This window comes from Podarcis filfolensis, assembly GCF_964270895.1.
Source record: "Podarcis filfolensis genome assembly, chromosome: 10".
NCBI classification, from domain to species: domain Eukaryota; kingdom Metazoa; phylum Chordata; class Lepidosauria; order Squamata; family Lacertidae; genus Podarcis; species Podarcis filfolensis.
In genome coordinates this window covers 74,865,144-74,877,740 of record NC_139612.1, presented here as the reverse complement: position 1 = coordinate 74,877,740, position 12,597 = coordinate 74,865,144, and the positions used below count along the sequence as shown (strand labels likewise).

The 12,597-nt window shown below is 45.7% G+C and overlaps 4 protein-coding genes across 12 annotated transcripts in view; 3 read left to right on the top strand and 1 right to left on the bottom strand.

Annotated features, from left to right (window-relative positions):
• LOC310743013 (uncharacterized protein) overlaps positions 1 to 3,430 on the top strand; it is a 151,532-nt gene extending 148,102 nt beyond the window's left edge. Inside the window, exon 4 of the mRNA XM_083573048.1 lies at positions 283 to 3,430. Coding sequence (XP_083429174.1) covers positions 433 to 1,557 — 1,125 coding nt within the window. The 5' untranslated portion in view covers positions 283 to 432 and the 3' untranslated portion in view covers positions 1,558 to 3,430. The remainder of the gene's footprint in view (positions 1 to 282) is intronic.
• Positions 1 to 12,597, bottom strand: part of LOC310742874 (uncharacterized protein) — a 168,255-nt gene that overhangs the window by 43,537 nt on the left and 112,121 nt on the right. The gene's annotated exons all lie outside the window — the stretch shown is intronic.
• Positions 1 to 12,597, top strand: part of LOC310743095 (uncharacterized protein) — a 135,363-nt gene that overhangs the window by 24,941 nt on the left and 97,825 nt on the right. The window lies entirely within an intron of this gene.
• The window catches only part of LOC310742934 (uncharacterized protein), a 103,191-nt gene that overhangs the window by 16,238 nt on the left and 74,356 nt on the right, over positions 1 to 12,597 (top strand). The window lies entirely within an intron of this gene.

Here is a 12,597-nt window from a genome sequence, read left to right as displayed (position 1 = left end):
AGCGGAGAAAGAGAGGACTGTTTCTTGGACAGAGAGCAGCTGCCTTTTCTGTGAGGAAACAATTGATTTGAAAAGGCTGTATTCCAAGATCATGCTGCTTTATTAACGATGATTGAGGATTATGAAAGGTGGTGATGCATTACTATCATTTGATGACATTGCTTTTTCATTTCCAAAAAATTGGGAACATGGGGAGGAGGCGGGGGAATGTAGGAGATGTTGAAGCTAATGGCGCTTGATGTGTTCTCTTTCCCTTTGTTCTCTTTCTTGTAACCCAAACAGGATTTCCTTTCCTCCCACTCTGAGGAAGGTGATGGAGAAGACATTCAGAATTCCAGGGGATGGGGCACCTTTCATTTCATTAGGAATAGAAATTAAAATGTGTGAAATGTGGGATATGCTTCATTGAATGAGCACACATAGCTCACATCAATGACTCCAAGAGGGGAGAAAACATTTAAAGGTATGGAGAGTGGGAAAAGTTTCACTGATAGTAGAAAACTTAGAACGCATCAGCGGACTCACATGGACAAGAAAGGATTCCAATGCAGGGAGTGTGGGAAGAACTTTAGTCTAAGAGGACTCCTCAATATACACCAGCGGACTCACACAGGGGAAAAACCATTTAAATGCATGGAGTGCGGGAAAAGCTTCCGTCAGAGTGGACACTTAAGTGCACATCTACGGATTCACACGGGTGAAAAACCTTTTAAATGCAGGGAGTGCGGAAAGAGCTTTAGTAAGAGTGGACACTTAAGTTCACATCAACGGACTCACACGGGTGAAAAACCATATAAATGTATGGAGTGTGGAAAGAGCTTCAGTAAGAGTGGGCACCTCAATAAACATCATCAGACTCACACAGGGGAGAAACCATATGAATGCAGGGAGTGTGGGAAGAGCTTCAGTCAGAATGGAGAACTTAAATTACACCAGCGAACTCACACTGGTGAAAAACCATATAAATGTATGGAGTGTGGCAAGAGCTTCAGTCAGAGTGGGCACCGCAATATGCATCAACGGACTCACACAGGGGAGAAACCATTTCAATGCATGGAGTGCGGAAAGAGCTTTAGTGAAAATGGAGCCCTTAGAAGACATCAACGGACTCACACAGGGGAGAAACCATTTAAATGTATTGAGTGCGGAAAGAGCTTCAGTCAGAATGGAGACCTTAAAAAACATCAACGGATTCACACAGGGGAGAAACCATATAAATGTATGGAATGTGGAAGAAGCTTCAGTTACGATGCAGGACTTAGATCACATCAACAGACACACACAGAGGAGAAACCATATGGATGCATGGAGTGCGGAAAGAGCTTTAGTGAAAATGGAGCCCTTAGATCACATCAACAGACTCACACAGGGGGAAAACCATTTAAATGCATTGAGTGTGGAAAGAGCTTCAGTCGAAATGGATACCTTAGAATACATCAACGGACTCACACAGGGGAGAAACCATTTAAATGCTTGGAATGCGGAAAGAGCTTCAGTTACGATTCAGGCCATAGAAGACATCAATTGACTCACACAGGCAGGGGGGAAACCATTTAAATGTATTGAGTGCAGAAAGAGCTTCAGTCAGAATGGAGACCTTAAAACACATCAATGGACACACACAGGAGAGAAACCATATAAATGTATGGAGTGTGGAAAGAGCTTCAGTCAGAGTGGACACCTCAATATACATCAACGGACTCACACAGGGGAGAAACCATATAAATGTGTGGAGTGTGGGAAGTGCTTCAGTTTCAATGCAATGCTTAGAAGACATCAACGGACTCACACAGGGGGGAAACCATTTAAATGCATTGAGTGCAGAAAGAGCTTCAGTCAGAATGGAGACCTTAAATTACACCAGCGGACTCACACAGGGGAGAAACCGTTTAAATGCATGAAGTGCGGAAAAAGCTTCAGTCAAAGTGGAAATCTTAGAAAACATCAGCAGACACACAGGGAAGAAACCATTTAAATGTATGGCATGTGGAAGGAGCTTCAGTCGGAGTGGAACCCTTGATATACATCAACAAACTCACACAAAAGACAAACCACATAAACGTCAGGAAAGTATATTGAGGCTCAGTCCTTGTGGAAGTCCTACATCAACAGACTCGTGGCCAGGAAGAACTTTACCAGTTGACACCCTACATACTATCAATAACTTTAAATGGAAGGATTGCAGAAAGTGCTTTAGCTATAATGTAATGTTTAAGAAACATGAAGGGACCTTCAAAGGGGAGAACCCATTTATATGTATGGAGTGAGGGACGTGTTCCTCTCAGAGTTCACTCTTCTTCACGGCAATGAACTCAGAGGAAATCTGTCTTCCTGATTCAGGGCCAGCTGAGTCTGTTTCTCTTGTCATTTTCTCGTAGCTGGGTAATTCCCCTCTAATCTGCTCCGTGACTGTGTCTCTCCCTCCTTCTGAGACCACTGGAAACGAAGGGGATGTCTTTCCCCCCTCCAGCTCCTCTTCTGAGGAAAGATGATCGGCCTGAGAATGGATTCCCCCCTTAAGGTGAGGGACCTCAATGGAGTCCCTTCATTAGAAATGGACAGGACAGAAAGGGGCAGAATATCTAGAAAAGGGAGACCACCACATACATTTTTTCAAATGGTGGACAGCTTAAACCTAAGGGATGCATGGAGAGACAAAAATCGACTGGAGAAACAGTTCACACTCTTTTCAGAAGCCTAACAATCGTCAGGGAGAATTTATGCAATCTAGATCTCAAATAATTTAATAATAGAAATTTAAAAAAACAGAGATTCACCCAAATACAATAACAGATCATAATCCAGTGATATTAGAATTAGAAAATAAACAAAAGGGTAAAAAAAGATGGCGATTAAATGAGAATTTATTAAACGATGAAAATCTGGTGATTAAAGCACAAGAATTGTTGAAATAATTCTTTGAAATCAATAAATCACAAGACACTGATATAAGAATAATTTGGGATGCCAGTAAAGCATTTCTTAGAGGCTTCTATATCCAGCAAAATGCAGGGGAAAAGAGAGCTTATGAGAGGAACTTAGAGCAGTTAAGAGAAGAAATAGCGAGCAATGAAAAAATACTAGTGAAGGAACCAAAAAATAAAAAGGTAGCACCAAAAATCAAGTTATTACAAACACAATTCTCGTAGTTGTTAAGCATTGAAATCCAAAATAACATAAGATGGATGAAACAGAGATCCTTTGAATTTGCAAATAGGCCCAGCAAAATACTGCCATGGCAACTGAAGAAGAGACAGAGAGATTAATAGATAAAATCAAAGACGGCGAGAAAACGAGAAGAAATAAGTGTTTTATCAACCACTTCAAAAATTTATGTAATATAGGCAAGGAAACAGAAGAAGATATAAAAAATTATCTGCAGGGGAAAGACTTACCCAGAGTGGGAATAGAAAAAAATGCATATCTAAATGCCCCAGTTTCTATGATGGAAGTACAGGAGGCTATTTCCAAAGCGAAGTTGGGGAAGTTGCTGGGCCCGGATGCCCTTACTGCCTTGCATTTTAAAAAAATGGAGGAAGTAGTGGCTACTCCGCTGAAAGTACTCATAAATAAAATAATGGCGGAAGGAAGAATCCCGGAGTCATGGCAATTAGCACATATAACAGTAAACCCTAAACAAGACAAGAACAAAGAGAATATAAATAATGATAGACCAATATCTTTACTTAATAATGACTACAAGATATATGCGGACATATTGGCCCAGAGATTAAAAACAGTGTTGAACGAAGTCATTAGCCAAGATCAGACAGGATTCTTACCGGGAAGGAAGATGAGCAATAATGTGAGACTTGTGATTGATGCTATTGAATATCTTGACTGGAACCCAGGGAAGAAGGCTGCATCTGTTTTTGTGGGTGCTGAGAAAGCCTTTGATAAGGTATCCTGGAGGTTTGTGGAGAAGATAATTGAAAAGATGGAATTGGGAACAAGGATATCAACTGGATTAAGAGCAATTTATCAAGACCAAAAGGTAAATTTAATAATGAATGGGGAGATGACTGAATACTTTAAAATAGAAAGGGGGACAAGACAAGGGTGTCCCCTATCTCCCTTGTTATTTATTTTAATATTGGAGGTACTAAATCAAGTTATCAGGTCAGAGGAGGAGATTAGAGGTATAACACTAGGAAGAGTCGAATATAGAATAAGAGCATTTGCCGATGATATGATTGTAATGGTAGAAGAACCAACAGGAAGTATAAGCAAGTTGCTGAGAAAGATGGAGGAATTTGGCAAGGTGGCAGGATTTAGGATAAAGAAAGAAAAAACTAAGGTGGTGGTTAAGAATATGGACGAACAGAGCAAAAAGAATTTGGAGCAATGAAAAATATCAATTTGTTTGAAGATAATTATAATAAGACCTGGAAAGAAGTTAAAAATCAATTAGAGATTTGGTAAAGGTTAAAGTTATCAATAAGGAGGTGAATTTCAGTGATTAAAATGAATATCCTGCCAAAGTTAATGTTTCTTTTTCAAATGCTAACGATAATAGGCAAAGTTGATTGCTTTGAGAAACGGAGAAAATGATTTAAGATTTCGTTTACCAGAGGCTTTTTGTTAGGCCTAATATCTAATGACATCCCCAGAGAGAAGAAAAATGTATTCCTTTAGGCAACTGCAGCGGCCAGAATACTGATCGCAAAGAATTGGAAGGGGGAGAAAACTCATCATTATTAGAATGGCAAAACAAACTGCGAGTTTGTAGAAATGGGAAAATTGACGGCACTTGTTAGAGGCCACTCAAATCAGAGAATAATCAAGGAGTGGGATGGTGTGAAGGAATACATGGAAAAACATTGTTCCGGAATTGAAATAGGAATAGATAATGGGTAAAACATGCAGGGGTAAGCAAGAAAAGAGCAATAGAATTAATTGAATAATTATTAAACTATAACAACACAACAAGATGGAAGAAGTAAAATACTGAGATCACACATGGGTGAAGGAGAGTGGGGGGGCCTGTGGGAATCTATAATATTATTTATAATATAATTTTTTTAATTGTGTTTCATTTACATATAGCAAAAGGAAGCCTAGAGTGATTGTGTATATTTTAATTTAGGTAATCTATGTAATAGGTTTAGGGACGCGGGTGGCGCTGTGGGTTAAACCACAGAGCGTAGGACTTGCCGATCAGAAGGTCGGCGGTTCGAATCCCCGCAACGGGATGAGCTCCCGTTTCTCGGTCCCTGCTCCTGCCCACCTAGCAGTTCGAAAGCACGTCAAAGTGCAAGCAGATAAATAGGTACTGCTCTGGCGGGAAGGTAAACGGCGTTTCCGTGCGCTGCTCTGGTTCGCCAGAAGCGGCTTAGTCATGCTGGCCACATGACCCGGAAGCTATACGCCGGCTCCCTCGGCCAATAAAGTGAGATGAGCGCCGCAACCCCAGAGTCATCCACAGCTGGACCTAATGGTCAGGGGTCCCTTTTCCTTTACCTATGTAATAAGCTTATGTTAAAATACGAATATGGATTTTGAATTTGATGCTTGTACTTTGTTTCTTTTTGGGTTTGAGATTAAAAAAAGGAGGAGGAGTGGGGAAAAGGAGAATATTCAGCTTCAGACCATTCCCTGACAAAACACATTGCCCTGTGGCCTTCCTGCCTCTTTCCTCCCTTGCTCCCTTCTGCCGGTGTGTCTGCCTGACTTAGGTATCCTGTGTGCTGTATTTTTTTACGGCTGAAACTGATTCGCTCTCATGAGCAAAGTTTTGTGCCTCACTGGGGACCCAGTGAGAACTGTATGCTTTGAAAGCTCAGTAAACTATTACTGAAGAAGTCCTGCTGCCTCTGTGTGTGTTTTTGACCTCAGTGTGGGACTTGCTCTGCACGTGGCCCCTACTCTGCTGCTACTTGGCTCATGGCCTGGAGTTGCTCTACTCAAGCATGCAAGACGGTGCGTCTGCATGTGACTGTGGTTTTTTGCACTGTTATGGAAATGACAAGTGGGACCCACATCTTTAAAGTTGTTGCAATGTTACAAATCATCAAACCTTTATTGGCATCACTTACAAACATTCAGAATAAGTAGGCCAGTGCGATCTCGTCGCCATTTCAACAGTACAGTCATTTGCCAAAGGGAAGAAGAGGCAAGCAATCTATTTCATCTCTCCAGCAAGGGCAGGATCCTGTAGCCTACTTCGGTGACAAAAAATCAAATAGAGGAACTTAGCTACTGTCTTGGGGAGCTCCTGGTCTCTCCCCTGGAATAAGAAGCGTACAACCTCCTTCTCTGGTTTCCAGGTTGGAATGCATAGGTGGTCTAAAAATTGTTGGCGGAGATCATCATAGATTTTACATTTAAGGGCCATGTGAGCTAGAGTTTCCACCAGGTGGGCATCGCATGGGCAGATCCTATCTCCTTCTGCCAAACCCACAAACCTGCCCCAAAGGAGGTTAGAAGGATTAGACTTGAACCTAGGCAGAGAAAAAGCCCTTTTTTCTTGCGGGTTAAACAAAAATTGTAAATAATTAAGGTTAAATTCCTGCACCCTAGAGAGTCGAAAATAAAGAGGGGACCATGTTTTTTCCGCAGCTGAGATTAGTTCCTGGAGATCTATGTCCCACAGCCTAGTTTTTAACATGGCCTTGGCTACTGGGAAAGCCATGATGACAATGTTGCAAATATTATGCCTGAATGTATCCTTTTGACTTGACAGCTCAGGGAAGATACCTAGCTTTATAAATTTGTAGAAAATCCATACTTTAACTGACTCTCCTCATTCCAATGCCATTTTGATCCTTAAAGAAAGGGGAATTTGGGCTCCACCTCCCTCCGTGAACCAAGAAGCAGAAAATCAGATCGGCAGTGTCAAGCGCTCGTCCTACACTCGAGTAGGATCCTGGTAGAGACACATGCCCGACTGGCATGTTCTCTCCCTCCTGGTCATTCATTTGGGAGCTTCAAAAGCTTCACAGCGACTGATGCCAACAGACATCGGCACACTTAGGGATCTGCAGAGTGTTTGCAGTTTGCGTAACAGAGCTCAGCAACTCAGCATTTTGGCTAATCTACTTTATTTACATATAAACACACACGGAGCACTGCAACATGGCTCCCTCTCTCTCTAGCATCAGACAGCAAAGAGAGAGAACAAAGGACAATAGTCTCACTTCACGGAACACAGGAACACCAACATCCTGTCTCCGTCACTTCCCACTTGGTGGAGTCAAAACATACACCGTCATGTGAAAGACAACAATCCCATGACTGCAATCACGGAGCAGGAATTCTAACAGGCAGCAGGAACAGGGCATCCCGGCATAATCCCCCAAGCGTAAGAGCACAGACACGGCCCCCCACCCAGGGAGTGACCAGGGGGGCAGCAAGAGACATCCGCAGAGGTAGTTGAGCAAGTCAGGTGTTCTGAAAGCCCATCTCCAGACCAGTCCTGAGGGCAAGGAGATGTCAAGAGTTTTATTGTTCTTCCGGTGATGGGGAGTTAAGAGGTGTTGGGGAAGGTGTCTGATAAAGAGACCTAATGTTGGACTTGTGTCACCCTTGTAGACCCCTCCCCCTTTGTGACATGCTAGTGATGTAGTGATGATGTCTCAGTGATGCTGCTCCAAGTGTATTCTGGGGGAAAGAGGGAAGTTTTAAAAGAGGGGGGTCACCCCTTACTCGGGGTTCTTACTCCTGTGGGGACCTGTTGCATAACAATAAGGATCATGGTCTACTGACCGCTGTTTTGTTGGAGCTTCCTTCTTTTACTGACCACATGAACCCGTGGGGGAGCAGCACCCCGACGAGCTTGGCTGTTGAGTCGTCTGTCACCCCAGAATTTTTCATTACCAATAATGATCTTTTAAAATGTTTATATTTTTTGTTGTCTGCCACACTCCAAAAAAATTCACCATCTTTTCTATCCCCAGCTCTGCTATCTGTCTCTACTCATTTTTCTTCTGTTGTCTCATATTTTTACCAACGATTTATTTCAATTTTTATTCAATTTAACACCTGCGACTTGGCCAAATTGATTAATCTTGTTGAACACCGTTGGTATACTTTCCAGTGGGCTTCTACCATTATTACCAGGTTGTTTGCAAATGCCTTAAGTTCATATGATCTTCATCCCACTGTAATAATAATAATAATAATAATAATAATAATAATAATAATAATAATAATATTTATTTGTATCCCACTCTCCCTGGCCAAAGCCGGGCTCAGAGCGGCTAACAACAGGTAAAAATAGCCCAGTGTACAGAAAATTGCACAGTCAATTAATTTAAATACATTCTAGAATCAATTCAGAATCAAATTAATGGCAACCATCGGGTTAGGGTTCTATGAAGATTACAGAAGGAGAGGGGGGGTCGGACTGTGCATTGGCGAAAGGCCAGGCAGAACAGCTCCGTCTTGTAGGCCCTGCAAAAAGATATATTGATGATGCTGTGAGAACTCAATTCCCCGATATGGTGGGAAAGTTTTAAATGTCAATGTCGCTCTGGGATCACTTGCTGTTGTTGAACCTGTTGCACAACACTAAAGAATCTCAGTCTACTGACTGCTGTTTTGCTCCAAATTGCTTTGCTGGAATTTCCTTCTTTGACTGACCGCACGGACCCGCAGGGGACTTGGACCCTGATGAGCTGAGCTGTTGAGTAGACTCTCAACCCAGAATTTTCCTTATCAAAACCTTTCTGCAAATGGCCTTTGCAACACAACTCCCTGGATGGTTACAAAGTAGACACATTTGCCTCTTTGCAACTGATGCTTTCGCTTAGCCCCGTTTCCTCAATGAATCCACCCATTTCTGGATGAAATAGAACTTCTGCCAGGAAAACCTGAGCTGAAATAGGAAGGAGAGCAAAACAGCAGCCCTGTCTGACCCCCGTCAGCCTCCAGACGCCCCCAGTCACGTGGCAGGAGAATCTTCCTGAGCCCCCCCCCATCAGTGATGATCCAGATATGATCCACTGATGATCCATATGATCCATTGATGATCCAAGCAGACTGGTCCAAAGAGCAGATCTCTATGCCTGAATGAAAGGGGTCTGCGGTGATGGATTCTGGAGTCAAGAAATCCGCCCTTTCCAGTGATCTCTCCGGCTGGCCAGGAAAAGGCAGGGAGCAGGAATCGCCAGGCATCCCGACGGACAGACTTGTCATGTTGCCCAAACACGAACTCGGAGTCTGATCTGATTTCCATGCAGAACTCATTTTGTGACTTCGCTGTTGGATTGTCGGGATCAGCCCCTCCCCCCTCTCCTGATCCCAGAAGGAAGACCGGGCGGGGGATTTCCTCTCCTCCTTCCCCCCCACCCGCTCAACACTTTCCCTCCCCTCCCGGCACATCCTTCTCTCATCCCGCCCACACAATCCCAGATCCCGCCCCCAATACATTGCTGCTCCTCCTCCTCCAATCCGGCTTCGCTCCGGAAATGAGGGGGGAGCCCCCCTCCCAACCTGCCTGCTTCTCCCGCAAGTGAAGCGTCCACTCCGGATTGCCGCTCTGCCCCGTAGATCTAGGGGGGGCGCTTTCGGAAAGGGGAGGAGGATGGGAAGAGGAGGATCCCCGCCCAACGTGGATGTTGCAGGAAAGAAATGAGAATCGGAGCGAGGACAAAGAGGTAAAGGGGTCGCGGGGGTAAGAGGGGGAGAAAAGGACCCAGAGACCCCTCCAGCTCCCCCAAGCGCCTTCCGTGGGGCTGGATCCCGGCACGCGTGCTGCGAAGGGGCGGAGATGGGGCGCCCACCCACGAGGACTCCCTGGGGCGCGGAGAAGCGGGCCAAGAAAGGGTTAAGGGGTGCGGGAGGCGCCTGGATAGAGACCCCCCCTGTCCCTCCACGGCTCGTCTTGGGGGGCGATAGGGACGGAGAGATGGGGGCGCATGGCGAGGGGTGAGCCAAGGGGGCCTCTGGGTGCAGGGGAGACCCCGGGAGAGAGGAAGGGGGTCGGGGAAGTAGGGGGGAGCATTCCCGGGGCAGGGAAGGGCAGCACTGGGGGGGGGGAGATAGTCTGGGGGGGCGTCTCCCTCGTGGCTTCCCTGGGGACTCTCCGGAGGGGCCGCCTTGGCTTCTCCCTCCCGCCCAGCAATCGACACCCCCCTTCAAGGCGACCAGAGAGGGATCCCTGGAAAGTGGGGGTCCTGTTCCCCCCCACCCTTCCATCCTGCAATCTCCATCCTCTTCCCACCCCATAAGCCCCTGCCCTGTCCAGACGCAGCCATTCTGCCCAGTCCAGCCATTGGTCCCCTGGAGAGGAGAGGAAATCCCGAGAGGAAGAGGGGAGGGGGGAGGCCTTCTCAGAAGCGGCTCTTGGTTTCCGCAATCCCACCCAGGAAGCAGCCAGAAACCTTTTCCTCTCCCTCAGGCTTCCATCTTTATTGTCTTTTCCACTGTGTATGAGGATAATGTACACCTGTCATCAGAAACAGGGGTGCAGAGTCCATGGAATGGCGCTCAGGATTGATACAGAAGTTGCACCTCAAAAGCATTTCTGTTCCTCTTATTCTTTCTAGGCAATGTCAGAGTGACTGACAAGCTGAGATACAACCCATCAGCATCTGATGACAGTGACTGCATGAATCTTCCTAGTCAAAGGACCCATTTTCATGATAGACAGTGCCTGGGGCTGGAGGCTCTACACACCGGGTGTGCCTGTGCAGGCCAAAGACTGCCAGTATTAGCACAGGTGAGGTGTGTGACATCCCCAAATTTACAGACTGTATGTGAATGAGAGTTTGTGGGTGGGATTATCGTTTACAGCAACCCTGTGATTTTCTCCACCCATAACATTTCGTAAGCTAATATTGCAGTACGAATTCCAAAATAACTACAAAAAATCACAAGATGATAATAATAGTGCAGTGGTACCTCAGTTTAAGAACTGAATTCGTTCTGGAGGTCCGTTCTTAACCTGAAACTGTTCTTAACCTGAAGCACCACTTTAGCTAATGGGGCCTCCTGCTGCCGCTGCGGGATTTCTGTTCTCATCCTGAAGCAAAGTTCTTAACCCAAGGTACTATTTCTGGGTTAGCAGAGTCTGTAACCTGAAGCGCCTGTAACCTGAGGTACCACTCTAGAAGTTCTAGTATTAGTATTTTCCCCCAGCCACTCTGGGCAGCTTACCGTACATATAGGTAAAGGTAAAGGGACCCCTGACTGGAAGGTCCAGTTGTGGCCAACTCTGGGGGTGCGGCACTCATCTCGCTTTATTGGCCGAGGGAGCCGGTGTACAGCTTCCGGGTCGTGTGGCCAGCATGACTAAGCTGCTTCTGGCGAACCAGAGCAGCACACGGAAACACCGTCTACCTTCCTGCTGGAGCCGTACCTATTTATCTACTTGCTCTTTGATGAGCTTTTGAACTGCTAGGTTGGCAGGAGCAGGGACTGAGCAACGGGAGCTCACCCCGTCGCGGGGATTTGAACTGCCGACCTTCTAATCGGCAGGTCGTAGGCTCTGTGGTTTAACCCACAATGCCACCCGCGTCCCTACAGTACATATAAAAGACAGTAACACATCCAACATTAAAAACCTCCTGATACAGCTGTCTTCTAAATGTCAGATGGTTGCCTACTTCCTTGCCCTCGGAAGGGAGGGCATTCCATGGGGCAGGAGGCCCTCTGCCTGGTTCCCTGGAACTTCACATCTGACAGCAAGGGAACCAGCAGAAGACCCTCGGAGGCGGACCTCCCTGTCTGGACTGAACGATGGGGGTCAAGATGCTCCTTCAGGTCCACAGGGCCGAGGCTGTTGAGGGCTTGAAGTTGCAGATCTTGCTCCTCCATAATGATCGATGTATAGTTAGCAGAGTAGGAAAAAAACACAGAGGCAGCAAAAAAGTAATTCAGCTGATAAATTTATTACTGAAGACAGATAAGCATAACAGGACCCAAAAAATATCAAAAATGTAACTCACAGTAAAACCCTGACTTAGCATTCCAAAACAGCACTCAAGTAAGAAAGAGACAAGCAGAGTAGAGTAATAGCAGAATATGAAGTGGGAGCAGGCGCATTTCAGTACTGCAATTTATATATAATTCAATGTCAGAGTAACCCTGGGACTAGATAACAAGCCTCCAGGTGGACGTGCCCCACCTGCCCTTCAAGTTCCTCTTCCACACGGGCAGAATCTGCCTTCTGGACTTGAGACCCATCAGCTTTCCTCACCTGGTTTAGCCGGCCGGTTGAAGCCGTTGCTTGAACCCCTGTTGCATGCTGACAGCTTCTGGAAGCCACAGGTGAGAGCTGAGTGCAGGGTGGGCAGCAAGGGTGGAAAATGACCCCAGGAGGTGCAGGACATGTCCCCCACCCAAGGAACTACTGCTCCCCAACACCCCATGACATCTAGATGCAGGTAGGGAGCCGTATTGGTCTGACGCAGTTGAAATAAAAAATTTAAAAATAGTCCAGTAGCACCTTAGAGACCAACTAAGATTGTCCTGAGTATAAGCTTTGGTGTGCATGCACACTTCTTCAGATACACTGACACAGATGTCACCAGACCCTTGTATATCGTGGGAGGGTGGGCTGGGGTTTTTCTCAGAAGTGTACTCCTACTACCATCTCCCACTACCCTCCACTATATGAAGAAGTGTACATGCACACAAAAGCTTATACCTAGAACA